We start from the raw sequence: 19,307 nt of genomic DNA on the forward strand, positions 1-19,307 counted from the left end.
ATTGTAAGAACTGAATTAAAAGTGCTCAAAATGAATTTGATAAATTAGCATAAACTAAGAAACTAAAACGTGGAATAATAATCAAAATAATTACAGAATTTAAATGCCTAAATTATTAGAAGTTTAAAATAATTAAAAAGTAGGTTGAGTTCATAATCCCTTATCCCTTTTCCCCTTGTATAAAAATATATGTATAACTCAAAATACAACTCAATCTAATTGTCAGATTTTCTAAAATACACAAACCCAATTCCTTGGTTAATTGGTTCTAAAACGAATTTAGCTTCCTAATCCCTTAAATAAAACAAAAAACATTCAACATTAAGATTAAAACTCATTCGACCATATCATCATAAATTTTTATTCCTAGATAATTTATAACAAGCAATTTGATCCCAGTCCAAGAAAGTTCACAACTTTTCAGCCATGAGCTCCTTTTCATCTACCTATTCATGTAAAATGAAGCGGCATTAAGTTCAGAATCAAAATGTTAGATTAAAGCTTGTATCTTGAGTTATATTCAATGCTTAATGCGTTGCAATGGGTAAAAGAATGAGTTCATCATTACTCAACCCCAAGATATTTAGCTAGACATAATGGAAGTAAATAAACTGAAACTGAAATATATTGCAGAAAAAAGAAGTCATGTTCAATTGAAAGAGCTTACAACATAAAATAAAATGTAGGACACTATTGTTCCATTACAAAACCAAGAGAAAGAAGGAATGTAACCCAACTTCTCATCAAAATCCTATAGCAAGAAAGAAAAAGATGCCCTAGCTGACATTCCCACAAAAAACTGTATGAAAACCTAAATTTTTGTTCTTTGAAAACGTAATAATAAGGAAAGATAAAGATAAAAGGTATTGACTTTAGCAGAAAATTCTACTTTTATATATTCTGTCAACATCGTATTCCCACAATCAGAAGTTCATGTCTCCACAAATATGTCTTGCAGTGATTCAATTCTTCTGTTCAATTTTAATTACCATTTTTCTTCTAATCCCTTCAAAATTCAAATGTCAGTCATCAATATATGAATGATTCGTCAATTTTTCAGCAATTACAATATTTTATTAAATTTTTCAATTAATTACACTAATTTATAAATTTAATTTAATGAAATGAACTAAAAATCTTTTAATTTTCTATATGAGTCCATCAGTGGTTAAAGTAGAAAAAGATATCAACAATTTATGTGCTTGTAGATTAAAAAAGCATAATAAGTTTAAAAAAAAATTTTATTGTATGTTATACAACTCAACCATCCTATATGGTGATAAATGTTAAGCATTAAAGAAACAATACAAAATAATAATAATAATAATAAATGAGAATATTAAGATAGATAAATAGTTACATAAAAAACACATAATAAAATATTATTGTATATGTAAAAATATTAAAATAACCCTTATAATTGAAAAATAATAAAAATTATTAAATAGTCACATGCAGAAAATAAAAAATCACGAGAAGCAAAGAGAAGAGTAGATTATGTATGTTTAAAGTTACTTAAAAGAGTGTAAAAAGAAATCTAAAAAAATTAGAAAAAATATTAAAAAATCATAATAAAAATGGGATCTGATACCGAGTTGAATAACATTTGGGAAGATTCAAGCAAGCAGTCAATCTAACTTATTATGGTGGTATTATTTATACGTGTAATTCAACACGCCTTTTCTTTCAAATTTTTCTTTAATAGTTCAGCGGTCTATTAATGTCTAGTTGGGTATAAACTACAACTAATTGGCATTCCCCAACGTGAAACCCCCATCGCATCACCGTCAGGTACATGCATTTCCCCACCCAATGTATTGTTGCCAGTTTCCATGTTAAAGTTCTTTTTAAGCTGTAATTTTAAGTCCAAAAGGCATCATATTTAAATAATTTATCAAATCAATTCTTCGCCCGTGATTTGTCTCCTTAACTAACAGGAATTCGTTATCTGCACACTGTTTTCTTACTTTCAGTTTTAAACATTTCTTAATGTTATTTAGCTTAATTATCATTCGTTTCGTAACTTCAATCAGTTCTTAAAGTTAAATTTAAGTGATGATATAAAAGTGCAATTAGTATTTTACTTTTAATAAAATTGATTATTATTAATTATTATAAATACAACTGTTGCGTTAATGGCTTCTCTTGTAAGTTGTAACTATAAACAAGCATAAAATTTTTGTCACTTTAGAAGACAAGAATAATACCACGTTGGCTGTGGCTCACTCCACGGCAATAATAATTGTGTTGGTAATAATAAATAACTGAGCTAAGATTGTGATTTGAAAGGAGGGTTCGAACGTGTAGCACTAATTAAGGGCCTTAGTGTTGACGTGAGAATAGACGTTGGACGGCGACGTCATAAGCCTGTCACAAACGTTTCCCACATCGAAAGCGCGGAAGTAGAAGCAGTAACGACGCGGAACAATGTTTGAAGATTCCTGCTCTTCATTTTCTGCGCCTTTCCCCTCTCTGGTATTATTAAATGAAATAGTTTTTGCATCTCTCATTTTACACTGCATCAAATGTTATATGAGAAGATATAAATTGGTATCAATTATCACCGATCTAATGAAATTATATACATCTAGAATAATAATCTCATCAATTTATGTTTCATTTAATCGATATTCTTAGTATTGTAAATTTCATTTGATGATATATATTTATATGAATATTATATCGCGTCATATGTTATTTTTTAATATATTAAAAATCAAAATTTTCATCTCATTTTTTTATCTACTTTTATTCATTTTCGTATCATTAATAACAGCGAAAATAAAATTCTCTTGATATTTTAATATTTTAAACACGAGGAATGTCTATAAGATATTGTTCAACATAGGTTTTAATGTATTTTTGTTATTGAATGAGATTGTTATATTGAACACGATAATAATATGAAATTAGTTTCTATGTGACGTACAAACGTGATATTTAACTGAATAGTAAATAATGCATGTGTTAAAAAAGGTAATTCTTTAAGTAGTAATTAATAATATATGATTAGTAATTTTCCTTTTAGCTGTTTAATTAAAAGGGCACGTAGAAAAAGAAAAGAAATAAAAAATTTGATGACTTTGACACTACATAGAAGGTGGGTTGGCTTCTATAAATAATTGGGTCATGGGGGAAGAAGCTTAGAGGGGGAGGTGGTCAGCAATTGGACTTCCCATCCTCACACAACTAACTAGGGGTTTTCTTGACCAAAGATAGGTCCAAGTAAAGAAAGTCAACTTCGCCATTTCTTGGTCAAACTTTTTTTATTCCTCAACTTTTCCCACACTCTTTTCATCATTCAAAAAGAGGCCCTTAAATGCCTTGCCCCATACGCACACTCGTTCCAAAACTTTCCCCTTTCTAATTTCCTAACCAATCGCTGAAACTCAAGATCTACCCTCTCTTTCCCATGCTGTGTTTCTTTCCCAGATATATTGTACCCTTCTTTCATTTGTTCATATCCCATACATTTAGGATGTGGCTCCTTTTCTGATGTCACCAGATTGTGGCTTTCTAATTTCTTATATGCTCTTTCCTTAACTGAAGTTTCTCTCAACTAATCATTTGCCAACACTATTCAAACACAATACAAGTCAGCTACAGCTACTACCTTTTATTAGTTTTGGGTGTCTATATAGACTAATAAAAGCATATATGGGAGATTGGAATTACAAAAACCTTATACATGAGCTATTACAAGGCATGGAGTTGACAAGGCAGCTTCAAATCTCACTCCACATGTCTTCTGCGTCCCTAGAAAGCCGTGACCTTTTGATCCACAAGATCATAGCCACATTTGAGAGGGCAGTTAAAATGTTGAACAAGAGAACGGGGTTAGTGGGTGAGCCTTCATATTTGGCCACAAGGGTTGCAATCCGAATGTCAGAGTCACCACCTTTGAGTGTAAGTCCTAGTGAAGACTCAAACAAAGATCAGAGAGACCTCGACCAGAGTTTTTACAAAAAGAGGTATATATTTGAATTTTGAAGTCACGCCATTATAACATAAATTATCTTCATTTGCATCTCTGTATGATGTTAGATATGATACATATTCACATGCCTTTGCCTAGTCAAATTAAGCTTTTGTCCTTTTGTGAATTATTGGTCTTCATATGACATGAAAGAAATGATTGTTGACCAAAAAGAATAATCTGTACGACCTAATAATATTTCCCATGCAACGATTTAAATTGGAGCTAGAATGCAAGCTAGTCAAGATTATGCATTTAATTTTTCACAATATTAATGTTTTGTAAATCGCTGCAATGGCTACCACAATTTAAAACATGGTTCCTATGCTTCAATTTACAAGGACTATTACAAGTGAGCAAGAGAGTTGATGATCTTAAACATATACAGTGAGCTGATCCTAACACGATATTTTTCTAAATCGATCTCAGGAAAACTGTACCAAGCTGGACAAAAAAGATTCGAGTTAACCCAGGGATGGGAGTGGAAGGACCCCTTGATGATGGATATAGTTGGAGAAAATATGGCCAGAAAGACATACTTGGATCCAAGTATCCAAGGTATCACCAAATTTTATATATATATATCCTCCTCTATCGATGCTAAGTTTTCCTATGATTATGATATATTTAATCAAAACATGAATAACATAAAGAAATGGTTAATAAAAACTTTTACCTTAATTTAATAAGCTTCTTAATATAACTTATCAAAATAAACTATTTTTTTATTTCAATATATTTTGATAAATAAATTTATGGCATAAGCTATGAGATAAAAAAAAAAAAAAAAAAGAGCTTATTGAATAACCACCTAAATAAACTATGAATGTAAAGTACCCTCCATATTATTGTATCTTAGCTTGAACTTGCTAGATTTACTTTTATTTGTACATGCAGAGGCTATTATAGATGCACCCACAGAAATGTTCAAGGATGCATGGCCACAAAGCAAGTGCAAAGATGTGATGAAGACCCAACTGTATTTGAAATCTGTTACCGGGGAAATCACACTTGCACAATGTCTCCCTATGCAGTTGCTCCATCAGGACCACAAGAAAGCCAAGAACCAAATATGACCACAGGTCCACAGCACCAAAGTGTTGACCAGCAATCAAGTGACCTACTTCTGAACCTCCGTGAAGGCCTGAGAGTCCTAACAGAGAACCTTGATCATGCCTCTAACAAACCATTTGATTCATTATTTCATCATTTCCCTTCAACCTCAAATATAAAAACTGAAGATCAAGTTTTCCCTTCTCCGGCCACTGAAAACAACTTTACTTATCCTTCTCATGTGTCCCCTGCCACATCTGGAACAACCTACTTTTCAGTTTCTCCAAGTAGTGGAAATAGCTTTAAGGGGCACCCAAATTTGGCAAGTTCTGGGTTTGAGATCAATGACATGATCTCAGCATCTACTTCTGCTGCAAACTCTCCAACCGTTGGCTTAGAGTTTCGATTTGATCAGTTTAATATATTATTAGACAGCCAAAACTTTTCCTTCGATAACCCACCATTCTCCTAAATCTCTAATAATCCTTATTTTTTCACACTCCAATTCTTACATTCGTCTTATACATTTCTACTTCTCTCTTCATTTCTTTTGTCACATTTCACATCATATAATTATCTCTCTTAGTGTATACACCTTCCAAGAAAGGAAGGAAACCAATTTTCATTCCTAATCATACCAAATTCATGGGAGCTGAACAATGGGTAAGGAAACATAGAGGTGTAAGATTCTTCACTTATCCATAGATAGTGTAGTAAGAGAGAAAAATAATTTTCTGGGTCTCAATTAACCCTTTGTTTCGTACACCAGGGACTTCCTTGTTATTCTTCTTTGTTTTGTCCCTTTCTCTCTTGGGTCCTTTAAAAGGCATTGTTTAGCATTGCTTACAGAAAGGTAAAACAAAAGTGCTAACCGAATAAGGATATGTTTGTTTAGCTGTATATCTGGACTAGTCTTACGTGCTTCGAGTCAGAGGAAGAGAAACTTGACAGTGCATTATTTTTGTTTCCAATTTTCTATCAAGTAAAATTATTTCCTTTAATTTCCTTATCTTATTTTGTTTCTGTTCTCCCAGAATTAAACACATTTAATTGTTGATAGGAAAAATATATTTTTACTTTCTGTATAAATGGTGAAAATTAATTTAAATAACTTAAAAAAATGTTTTATTAATTTTAAGTTTTTTAAAATAATTCATATAATTATTTATTAATGGCGTACTATATGCTTAAACATGTTACGTTATATATCAGAAAAAAACAACGACTAAATTAACATGTTGCACATTACATTACTATGAAGTAGTGATAGTTAAAAACTATTTTTGATAATTTTAAAATTTATAAAGATTAAAATTAAGTTTAATCATATTCATAAAAAATACAAATCCAATTAAACCTTGAAATAGTGATTCTGCACATAATATTCAAGTCAGAAGTTGTGTTATAGTGGCTCATCCGTCCGCGATTTTAGATCCATCATTAATGTCAAATGATAGTTTGGAAAACATTTGGACACGTTTAGTTGACTACGAGTTTACTGTTAAACAAACTCAAATAAAGCAAGTTGTGATTATAAATGTGTGTGTATCATATTTTAAATTAGTTTTTTTAGATTTCATTATTCTTTAATCTTTGCAATTACAAAAATTAAGTACCTTTAGACTTCCTGAAATTTAAAAGTATATTATTTTTCATAAATGTAAAAATTTAAAATAAATAAAATTAAATTGGTATTAAGTTTTTAAATTTTTTTCATATATTATTTTAACTTATTTTTTATACTTCTTTTAACTTGTTTTAGCATACTCACTTATTGATTGAATTGTATTGAATAATATAAAAGCATAAGTAGCAATCATTAAATTAAGAGTGTCATTTATATTACTTTAATAATTTTCAATAAATTTTACTTAATAATAAAAAGTATATTAAAAGATTTGTTGCTATCATAGTTTTAATTTTTTATGTTACTAAACTCTCTTTATACTTACTTTTACAATTTTTTTACATAGCACTAGCTTAACCCTCCTATAAATTTACTTTTTTATGTCACTTAAACCCTGCATTAAGAAGTTTGGCGTCAGGCAAAAAAAAAAAATATATAAGGGTAACTTAAGAAGGCATAAAACTACCGGATTTTCTTTTATTCTTCTTAGAATAGATTTTTCTTCCTTCAAAATAGAAATATTCATTTTTAATTATAATTTTTATTTAATTTATTTTTTAAAATATAGTTACTAAATAAAAGTACTATTGCAATAGAATAGGTATTTTAAATGTATCAAAAGTTTATTTCTAAGAAAGGACGATACCCATGTAAAATTATGCAGGATATTATAGTTTTCATCCCAAAACTTATTTTAAAAGTTACTTATACTGATAGCAATTTCAATCTCCATCCTCATACCATTTGAGTATTTAGATACTTATAATTAGATCTATTACCTCTGATTGAGTGAAAGAAAAATATTATTTCATATCCTAATTATAAAATATACCAAATAAAATATTTAATTAAATTTAAATCAAAATACCATGAAATAATTAATTACCCAATTTAATGTACATCAAGTATTTATAACAACCAAATAAATTTAAATAAGTTCCAATTCAACTTATATTCGTAAAACTGGCATTTTAATACTTGCACTTTTTCAGAATTACCTAAAATTAATATATTAAAACTGAATAGATATATTTAATGATATATGGAATTAAAATATGTATATGTAAAACTAAATAAATACTAAAATACTCCTCTCATATTCATTTGTACTATTTTTTATAAATAGTTATCCTGATCTAAACTCATACTTATTTAAATGCTAATTTTTCTGCCCATTGAATCGATTAGATATAGGTTGAATTGCCAACCTAGAAGGAAGTTGTTAAACTTAAAACGTGGTCCGCATCGAGAATCACATATTCTAGGCCCAACAAAATGTTTTGCATAGACGTTACTTATTAAATGTGTCAACTACCCATAGATGTGAGATCCTCGTTGACGAGGATGTGCTTTTGTTTTCAATCTGACGTGCCAAATAAAGGAGTGAAAGTGATTCAAAATCTCATCCTATGTAATCAAGCAACGCGTATTAAGTTTCTCCCAATGGACTCCTATATTTTCAGTGAAAAAATTTAAAAAAGAAAGAAAAAACTAAATAATCTATAGCAGCAATTAAGACTATAAAACTTAGTTGAGGTAAATAATCATTTTATTTAACCAAAAATTAACCATTCAAGCATCATATTTCTTAAGATAATCAACAGCAAAATTGTCCTCCATAAAGTGTAATGAAATGAATTGTTTAATATGGAAAGGAGATCTTTTGAATAAGAACCACTATAATAGTATATGGGTGTAACTTAGAAGCATCGTTGTGAATAAGTGACCAGGCAAGTTTAGTGTCAAATTCACAAATAATGTTAGCTTTTAGAGTCATATTAATAATTAAAGATAAAGCATATCTTTAGAAGACAAGTTTAGACTTGAAGTGGGTTTTATTGTTGTCTAGCTGTCTAAACATAGGGATTAAGGTTTCACTGTGGTCAATATAATAAAAAATCATGCAATGGTTGTTGAATACTAAAATGGACATTTATTCTGCATGAAGTGAGATCTAGAAGAATTTCTATGCATGTTGTGTTCATGTGTTTGATGTTATGTTGTGTTTTGTATTTTTTTTGTATTGTTCTTTGCATTTGATATGCATTTTCCTGCATCATATACACATTTTTGAATTTAATCTTTCAAAATTAACTTCTCACATGTAAATACCTTTTAGATAATTATTACTAGGATAATTTACAGTTTATTTTCTTTTTATGTTTGAGTAAAATTTTTTAAAGAGTTATTATTGACTAATTGGCTCAATCTTTGTGAGAATGAAAAATTTTTATACTCATTATACTAGTACAGAAAAGGCCTTTTGCATTGGTTAAAAATGACTTTTAATGTTGGTTGATGAATTGGTGTAGATATAGGCAATATAGTAAGTAAGAATATTTTACATCAGTTAACTAACCAATGTAGAAAATGTACATATATCTTATGAAAATTGATGGGTGGAAGGGATTGTTTAGGGGTAATCTAGTTAATATTGTTAATATTATGAAAACTTGCAGCACTACCTTATTCCACATCTCCTCATTTTGTTTCTGTAGTTCTTCATTAAGGGCATGGACCTGAATGCTGACCATGTCCTCCGTATCCTCAGATGCAAGTGAAGGAGCATATCTGGTGACAGATGCAAGAGACATGAATCTGTAATGTGGCCCCCATACCATAGATGTGGCCTTTATAAAAATTACCAACCGTCTTTGATCACATAGCATTCTCATCAATTGACTCTAGATCTTGAGAAGATGCCTCCTCAAACCTTTGAACATAATCATCCTACAGTTCAGCGCAGATAATTATATATTAGTCTTGAGAATTATTTAATAAATCATTAATAATAACATATAGTGTCAATAAGGATAACTTACATATGTGACTTAAGATCATGTATCAACCCACAAGATTTTGTCTCCTTTGTAATATGTGTCTCCTTGAACACCTCTCCATATGTAGGTGGTCACTTCAATGACTTCTCCTACAATTTTAATTAAATCACCCTCTCAAATATCACTTATAGATTGAATAAAATAAATTTTAAAAGAAAATTAAAAATCACATACCAAGTTTGCCTTAGTGTCAGCCAAAGTTATAGAGCCACCAATATGCAATGATCCCTCTTTATTGAATGTCCTATTTGTCTTGTTCTTTACAGAAAGATTTTTAAATTCATCTGTACCCCAATACTCCTGCAAGGTATAAAAGAGGTTAGGTGTTATCTAATCAGCAGATGATGCGTCCTGACGGGCCTCAGTATACATCTATCTTAGTCGTTTTGTAGTGCAAATATTCCAAGCCTTCAAAATCATCTTTTTGTCCTAGGGAGAATAGAGAAGTTGCTTTACATAAATACAATTTCATTAGAAGAGGTACAAGAAACAATATCTAATTACACTTAACTAAAATTAATTAACTATTATTACCTTTTAATCTTTGAACCATTCCATCTTTATATCCTTAGGCACTTTTGCAAAACTTATGTAAGGCGCATCAAACATCTTCTTAATGGTATTTGTCACCTAGTGGAGACTCTTCTACAGTGGTATCCAACTGAACACACAATAAAATAATACAATTATTTAGGCAAGTGAAATCAAATAAAGTTAACTTACCGAGTGGACTCATCCCATCTCAAGCTTGCAAGCGATTTGGATGATGCCTGAGTCTATGGTGATTGTTGGCCACTTACAATTAAGACAGCAATGGATCCCTCACTTGTACCCTGTGTAGAAGGAGACTGTGTGGTACGTGTAGTCGGCAGTGCAGACTGTGAAACTTGTTGTATTGGAGGTGAAAGAGCAACATTTTTAGGGTTAGGCACCATGATAAACTGTTCCTACCCTTAGTTTGGGAGGTCTGCAATGTAGCTGGTGTGGAGGTAGAATGGGAGCGGTGGACAAAGGAGTGTTGCTACGATTAGGACGTTGAGCAGTACTTTTTTTACCTTTACCTACCATATCTAAATCAAATATAATATATGTTTTAAAACCAATATCATAATCATTATAAAACATGATTAATATTAGTGATTACTCAAATTAGTTAATTATAGAAACATAATTATGAAAAACCTACTTAATTTACCTCATTTACTATAATAGTTAAAGACTACCATCATTATTCTCAGATGAAATATCATCCACAAATTCTTTCTCCTCATCTTCAGTAATGTCATCCCTTCCATTATTTTTTAAATCTTAGGTAAGAGGGTCAATTATTTCAATTTCAATCAAAAGAGAAGATAAAATTGGGAGAGACAATAGTGTTTATTAGTACACATGAAAGAATTGAGTCTCAATTTGATATGCATATTCATCATCTACTTCATCACTTTCAATTCGACCTATTGGTTTAGTTTTTATTATGATTCTCCAACTTTTATTACATTTTCCAGCGTAAGATAAGAAATACACTTGTCTTGCATTTTGTGCAATAATGAAGGGGTCAAAGCCTCTATATCTTTTGGTATGGTTAATCTCAATTATATTGTAATGGTTATGTTTACATGTTCCTGTTGAGCGTGTTGAATCAAACCATTCACACTTGAATAAGACAATCTTTTTTATGGTTTCACTAGCATATTCTATCTCAACAATTTCCTTAAGTTTTTCATATCAATCACAATCACCATCACTTGAATTTCCTTTCACATTAACCCCACTATTGTCTATTTTTCTCCCTTGTCATGATTCAATGGTTTGAAATTTATATCTATTAACATAGTAAATTGGCCAACAATATGGTTTATTTTTCAAGTCTTTGGACAAGTTATATAGGTGAATATCAATTATACCATTACTGGGATCACACACCTACATATACCATTAAATATTTCATATTGATTGAATAAGAAGAATATAAAAAGTCCGTAAACAAAACTTGTTAAGGAAATTCCACGACGTACAAAGCTTTTGAACCATGATGTTCCATATCTAAATTTGTAGGTTTGGCGCCTATAAGGATGTTCCATATCTAAAATCTCCTATGACAATGAAACTATAAATTTTTTTCTCCATATTTTAAAGTAAATGCCTTTGTATCCTCCATACAAATTAGGCATGCTAATTTTTCTTTAGTCATCTATCCAGACAACATTCTATAAGTAAAAAAATCATTTATCGTTCACATCAATACTACCTTCATATTAAAATTTTGTTTTCTTGATAAGTCATAAGTTACTATGTCCTCACGCCACAACTCTTTCAACTCATCAATCAAAGGTTGAAGGTATACATCAATTTTAGGCTTTCAATTTTCTGGATCAGGAATTATATAAGTCAAGAACAAATATGGATTTTTCATGCTCACTTCAGTAGGAAGATTAAAAGGTGTAATCACAATAGGACAACAAGAATATAGTTTATTAAATTGATTGTTTGGAGTGAACCATTAACACACAACTCTAACCTTACATTCTTAGGATCCAACGCAAACTTAGGATATACTTGATCAAAATGTTGTCAAGCCTCACTATGCGATGAATGAGTCATTAGACGTGTACAACCTTTTTAGCCAAGAATTAAAGGCAAAAAATACATTCTAGTTTGTAATACATCTATATGTTTACCACTTCTACCACCTCGTCTTGGTTTAAACTTAGGCTCTCTACAGAATTTGCAATTGGTCAAAACAACATTATCTTTATAACAGAGCATGCAACCTTTCAAACAACAATTGATTTTGACTGCTTTTAATCCAAGTTTAGAAATTAAGTTTTTTGCTTGGTAAAAGTCTTTTGGGATTAAGTTAGGTTGGGGACTAAGTTCACTAATTAATGTAGCTCATTCATCAAATAAACTTTAACTTTGATTGCCTTCTGACTTTATGCTTAATATTCTTACTGCTAAAGATAACTCTAAATGCACACACTCATCCCTTAAAGACTTGTTTATTGGCTCTAAAAGATTATAAAACCTTGCAGCTTCTCCACTAGATTCTTGTTTAGCTTCAAAATCACAAAAAATTCTAAATTTGAGACCTACAACATTATAAACCATTTCTTGATAATATTCCTTTCTTCGTGACTCACATTACCTACATCCTCACATGATTGCAATATATTTGAATTGCCTACTTGATTTTCCATATTAACTACTTCTCCATGCTTAGTCCATATCTAATAATCATGTTTAAATTCAAATTTATGCAGATTGTACCTAATCAAATCAATATCCAAAAACTTTATATACTTGCACTTAGAACATTAACACCTAACTTTCTGGTCAATAATGAATTGTTACGAATTACAATAAATACGTATGAATTCCTCAACACCCTCAAAGAATTTAGCTTTTACTCCTCTGGGTGCAACCTATCATACATCTACTAACAATTTCCAAAAAATATTTGGATTAAGAGCTATATAAACCTAATACAAATACACAATGTCGTATTAACCTTTTATTTTACATTACACAAATTTTTAATGTAAATTTTGGCAGAATCTCTTAATATATTAATATTTTTTTTGTATATTAATAGCTAATACAAAAATTTAAATTTCTTTCACACATAATCTATATATTATATAACAATCTATTAATCAATACATTAAAAACATACACATCATAATCCTAAACCATTCTAGAACACATCTCCTTGTAGTTTTACAGCATGCATATTCTACAATCTTCGTTAGCATAAACAATCCCACAACACACAATAATCAGGTTCAGAGAAGGACTTCTACGCCTTTTCTCCATCATACAATCTTCAGTCCTATAACTCTATCTTAGAAATTTTAAGTCTCTATTATACATAAAAAGATTTAAAAAAAACTAAATCGATTAAGTATTAAAATATCGTACCAGGAATATAATGATGCAAATTATTTTCCAAATGAATGCTCCAACCACTCGCAAAGGCCAAAAAACTGATGATGCTAGAGAAAGATAGAGACAGGGAGATGAGAGAAAGAAGAAATAATGGAAAGTGAGGAAGAAGGAAGAGGCGTTGTTTTCATAGGTTTCACATATTACAAACGAGAAAATTCGTTTCTAAATGGTTTAATGAAACGGTGCATTTTACAAGTTTAATTATAGACAAATTTATCCGCTTGTAAATCCACCAAAGACAATTACAGATGAAAAAATTTGTCTATAAATAGGCAGATAAAAAGTCAGTAAAAAGGTCATATTTATATATAAATTTTTCCCATATGTAACTCCCACTCCAAAATTCTATTAATTTTCAAATTATACACAAAAATTTTTGTTTGTAAATCTGTCTATAATTTTTTGCACCAAATGACAGGCTGTATTACAAACAAAAAATACAGACAGATAAAATCTGTCTGTATTATTGACGAATTTTTTTTTTAAAAAAAAAAAATTGAATATCTGTCTATAAATATAGACAAATTTTATCCGTTTGTATTTTCCATCTATATATAGCGTGTTTCTAGTAGTAATTTGTGACGTGACACCAAATAAACTGAGGGTCCAATTTAGATAGATAGGATCAATGCTCTTTTCAGTTTATTTTATTTTTTTTCAATATAACTTACCAAAATAATTTCCTTTTCACCTTATTTCAATAAATTTTATGGTCAACTTATAATTCTTATAAACTTTTTTTAGCTTATTTTAACAAGTTTCTTGGTATAACTTATCAAAGTAAGTTATTTTTAGTTTATATTAATAAATATTAATAAATTTTATGATTAAATTTATAACATAAATCATCATTTAAAAAAATATTGAATAAATACTTAAGTAAGTTGGGTAAACTTAGCATTAGAATTTGTTGAATAAACGCATCATGATCATATGGCAACATTCATAACTTTACCAAGAAATTGACACAAGTTGGGTGCCATGGGACTAGAATGGTTTTCTACACAAACCTTATCCAACGCATTAATGTTCTTCCAATTATAAATACTCACTTCTCTTTTCTCTTTTTAATATAAGACTTTCCTTCTCTACATCTAAATTCCTCATAATCTTTCCTAAGCTGGGCACAACCAAAACAATTGGAGTTTAGGAGTCCAAAATGTCTCATAGGTATTCTTCTAATTGACTTGAAGAAAACCACAAAAATGAATCGGGAGTGTTTTTTTTTTTTTTTTAATTTCACACAATGCCTGTATTTTTATAGTCGTTATATTGTCTTCACGCATGAATTAGGAAATTCCTTCTCATAAGTGTATTATCTAACATATCTAAAGTTCTATCTATTACTTATGTTTGATATGTGCAATTTGGAAAAACACATGAGGAATGGAATAAATTAGGCCATAAATAGATCATCATGCAAGGGGACGATGATACTGCTTTGATAAGAAAAATGTCAGGAGTCAACACAAATCAGATTAGCAACTCAACATTCTGTTTGTTTTATTTGTGTTGTGTGTATTTTTTTTCCCTTTTCATTCTTTGAATTCTTCAAAGATTGAGAATGAGATGATTGATTCCTATCTTTGTTATTTTTATAATATGCCACAAATTTTATTTAGAAGTTGGTGATGAGTGACCCATTTTTTTAGGTCAAAGTATTCTAAATATGTGCTCATTACGGATGAGGTTAATGGAAAGTTAGCTGGTGATAGGGATGATGTTGCTGAACTTATTGCTAAATATCTATTTATTAATAACAATTGTGTTTATCATTTTTAAGTAGGTAGTAATATCAGCTTCAATAATTTATTAATAACAAAATGGCCTTTAAGATGTGCTGATGTTTAGATTTCCTAGTTATGGGTAATATTCTGAGGACTTGTGATTTTTTTCAAAAATACTTTTTTCCATCTCACTGAACCCTTTTGACTGAGCTTTTTATATCGATTTGTGTGTGTGTGTAAATTTTCATTGTGCCATGTTGATGGAGGTGCAAACAAGGTAGTTAAAATCGAGATTCTAAGTAGGATCAGAGAGGAGATGAAAAATCGTAACTCGTAGGATCGTAACACGAATCGGAAGATCCTACAAAATTGTATAAATACATGTAAAATAGTATAAATATAAAGACCAGAGGACAAATGAGAGAAGTGAGCCATCCCACCTCAAAATAGAGATACTAAGAACAGAAACAAAGAGGGAAAAGATAGATTAAGTATTGTATTCTGATAAAAGACTATTTTATCTTTAAAGAAACTTAAAACAGAGCACATTAAGGGTAAAAAGGGAAAGTCAAATTATTTTTAAATGATGAGAAGTCTTGTTTTTACCCTTAAAAAATCCTAAAATCTACTTCATAAATCCTAAACCCTAAAGACTATTTTATCCTTAAAGAAACTTAAAACAAAGCCACTTTAAGGATAAAAAAGGAAAGTCAAATTATTTTTAAATGATGAGAAGTCTTATTTTTACCCTTAGAAAACCCTAAACTCTAAATAACTTTTACTCTAGCCACACTGTGAATTAGGCTACGTTGGAGCTGAGATGGCCACCACAGCAAAACGCTCCGCTATGACAAGGTCGCCGGCGCAGAGCAGAGTTGCTGACATAGACAAGGTCGCCAGAGCAGACATAATCATCAGAGCGAAAGCTATAGAGATAGCAGAACAGAGGAATGAAGTTGCAAAGTCCTGGTCGCGTCCAAAAATGGTGGAGAAAGAGGCGATTTTGGAATGAACAGATTCGTTGTGTTGAGGAAGAAGAGAAGTGCACTTCGCGAGTTGCAAAGAGGCAAGAAATCAGAGAGAGGAGTGAAAAAAAAACCCTAAAAATAGGACAAAAATAACTCGCCCAGGATCGCAGATTCCACGATTTCATGAGGAAGATCGTGCGATCCCAGAGATCCCACCAAAACGAGTTCCAGCCCAGAATCAGGATCGTTGGACCTGCAGCAGATCGTAAAATCGTACGATTGTTAACTCGCGATTTATTTTACGTGTTAACTCGCGATTTTGACTACCATGGGTGCAACATTGTTGTCTTATGTAAGTGTATTTAGTACTTAGATTAGAAGGTGATTAATGGAAGATTGTTTGTAAAGAGCTTAAACAAGTAATTTCTGGCTGGAAATATTTGAAGCATGTTGGAAAGGAAAGATTGATAATGTGAGAAGTCATGTTTGCTTTCCTATCTCTTGACTATCCTAATAGTTATTTGGTCTTTGGAACTATTTGAGAAGGAACTGTTATGAATGCGGTATTGAACTTTTCTTGAGCGTTACTACATTGTATTGTAAATTGTTTTTCATTTTATTCTTTTGGTTGTATTGCAGTTCCTTGTTAATATTATTCTCACATTGTGCTATATTGGATTTTATACTGAATGACTTTGTGTAATTGATTTGGAAATGATGGCTTTTGTTTACTTATTACTATTTGTCTCTTTCTTAATGATGATTTGATTTGCTTAGGTATTTATATTACATGTCTAATTTGCATTTTTTATGTGTTTCAATGTAAACTAGGAGAACAGAAATGCGTTATTATGCAGTTCCATTTCTTTAAATATGAATAATACTAAGTGAACTAATTATAGGAACTTTCCTTGTGAACATTGCTCAATACGCCACTGTAGGAACTAAATATGCAATAATTGTCTTGACTTTTTATTTTTACAGTATAACTTGTGTAGTTATTCTTCTTTTTAAAGTATAATACTATGTGTACTGAACAAATCAAAATAACGTGTTCTTGCAGTTGATCAGACTGTTCGTATTGATCATAAAAATATGAACAAATTCTAACTTTTTATCCATAGTTGTTTCATTTCATGTGTGTGGCAAATGTTAGATATTTAGATTAGATAGCGATGCGGTGCTTACCTAGTTGGTTTTTTCACGCTTACAAACAGATGTTGGATCTAAATTTAGCATTTGGTTATAAAAGAACCATTCTCAAGGCTGCATGTGACCTACTTACGGTAGTATGAGATATTTGGCATTTAATCATTATCTGTAATCTTTAAAGAGGTGCAATAATACTGCTACGATAGATTCAGATTTAAGATCAAACATAATGTTGCTACTAGAACCTTTTTAGTGCTTCCCCCTAAAAAAGTTAATCTTATATAAGAATAAAATCAGTTTTGAATAAAATTGGACATAAAACTAATTTTGATTAAATCTAAATTTTAAAACTAGTTTTAAACCAATTTTAAAAAAATAAAATAAATTAGTTTAAAATCAAATTCATATAATTAGATTTAAAATGAATTTAAATTGATTTTGTCCAAATTCAATCTATACACACCTCTTACTATTCGTAGAGTTCTTGATGGCTTATTAATGGGGCGAAGAACCTTTAGAATGCATTTCTTTTATGTTTAAATGGACTAGAGCTTCATAACTACCTTTGCCTCATTCAATTTTGGTAAGGTGCTTTAAAAAATAAATTAGAGAGTACGAAACATGGCCATTTGACAATAGACTTAGCTTCATAATAAATGCTTTAATGCTCCTCCTTTTTTTATGGTCTTCTAAATTTTCATAATTTGATTCTCGAAATGCACTCGATCATCTTCGCGTCAAACTCGTCAAAGCAATATTTAAACTAAAATAAATAGATAATATGCACGATAAATTCAACCTAAAATGTATCATTTTGAATGATTATGTAAAGTTAAACTATAAATATATGCATGATATGCACTTATCAAAGACCCTTTACAAAATTTTAAGAGAAATTATTATTATTTTTACATATTTTTCATTCATTATTAAACCTTTCTATAACTTCTTAACAATAAATATAATATAATAATAGTTTGACTTTAATTAGAGAAAAATTTGAGATGTTGTAATTAATTATTCAAACGCTAGTATATTAATTAATTCCTATAACTTTTTTTAATCTATCTAATTTAGTTAAAATGATGTTATAAAAAAGATGGGAGAGAATAATATTTTTCGGCAATCCTCAACAAGTCGTATCGTCTCAGCATCTTTCTAGAATGGGCTAGCATCTTAATTTGAAGGTTAATAATTTCACTTGGAGGTAATATTAGAGCGCATTCCTTCAAAGATCAACTTGGCAAGGAGGAACATTCTTCAACAAGATCAATTGTCTATCGACTATAGATTGGAGGACAAAAGTGCAACAACACATATCACCTTTAAATGCAGGGTATATCGAAAACTATGGATGGACTATTTTACAGTTCTACTTTCATACAGCAAGGCAATGAGACACTTTGGCAAATAATACGGTGCTCGTCATTTGGGCCATCCCGTATATCAAGAAATAAGGTAATTTTAAAATCAAAATTAGATATGAAGCCTTTGATTTCATCACATCAAGCTCTTGGCTATGGTTGAAAGAAAAGTTGTCAAGTTTCAGTTATCCTTATCGTAATTGGCTTTACAATCGTTTGCTCTGTTTGGGTCATAATAGACATTATGAGGCAGGTTTAATTGTATGTGCAACAAGGGAAGGTTGTGGAGCATATATACTTGATAAAAGATTTTGCATGATGGAATTGTAAATCTCATGTGAGTTTGTCTAAATTATTACATAGGGTAAATAATCCTATGTTAAATGAACTATTAAAATTCAGATATTTTATTAATAAAATCTTACTAATTCTGTTAAAGTGTGATTATTTGTTTCTTATAATGGCAAACAAATCCATTTCATGCATGATATGGGTTTGAGTATGTATCTCTTTACTTGACATTTGAATAAAATTCCCTTTATGGTAAAAAGAAATAATGACCAAAAGGGGAATGATGTATATAAGATCCAAAAGGTGAATGTGATTTTGGATTGAAAGAACAAATCAAATTCTTAGAGAAGTTAAAGTTTGACAT

The 19,307-nt window shown here is 30.2% G+C and overlaps 1 protein-coding gene across 1 annotated transcript; it reads left to right on the plus strand.

Moving 5' to 3' along the window:
- Positions 1-3,657: 3,657 nt before the first annotated feature.
- Positions 3,658-5,501, plus strand: LOC113851981 (probable WRKY transcription factor 41). Its single transcript, XM_027482246.1, has 3 exons — positions 3,658-3,971; positions 4,406-4,534; positions 4,874-5,501. Exons 1-3 carry the CDS (start codon positions 3,658-3,660, stop codon positions 5,499-5,501), a joined length of 1,071 nt encoding a protein of 356 aa, XP_027338047.1.
- Positions 5,502-19,307: the final 13,806 nt, after the last annotated feature.

Source organism: Abrus precatorius, unplaced genomic scaffold (genome assembly GCF_003935025.1).
Source record: "Abrus precatorius isolate BTA unplaced genomic scaffold, Abrus_2018 Scaffold10, whole genome shotgun sequence".
Lineage (NCBI taxonomy): Eukaryota > Viridiplantae > Streptophyta > Magnoliopsida > Fabales > Fabaceae > Abrus > Abrus precatorius.

Coding starts and splice junctions, on each gene's coding strand:
- LOC113851981 (XM_027482246.1), top strand. CDS start 3,658: ATGGGAGATTGGAATTACAAAAACCTTATACATGAGCTATTACAAGGC. Junction 3,972..4,405: donor CAGAGTTTTTACAAAAAGAG/GTATATATTTGA, acceptor AATCGATCTCAG/GAAAACTGTACCAAGCTGGA. Junction 4,535..4,873: donor CTTGGATCCAAGTATCCAAG/GTATCACCAAAT, acceptor TTGTACATGCAG/AGGCTATTATAGATGCACCC.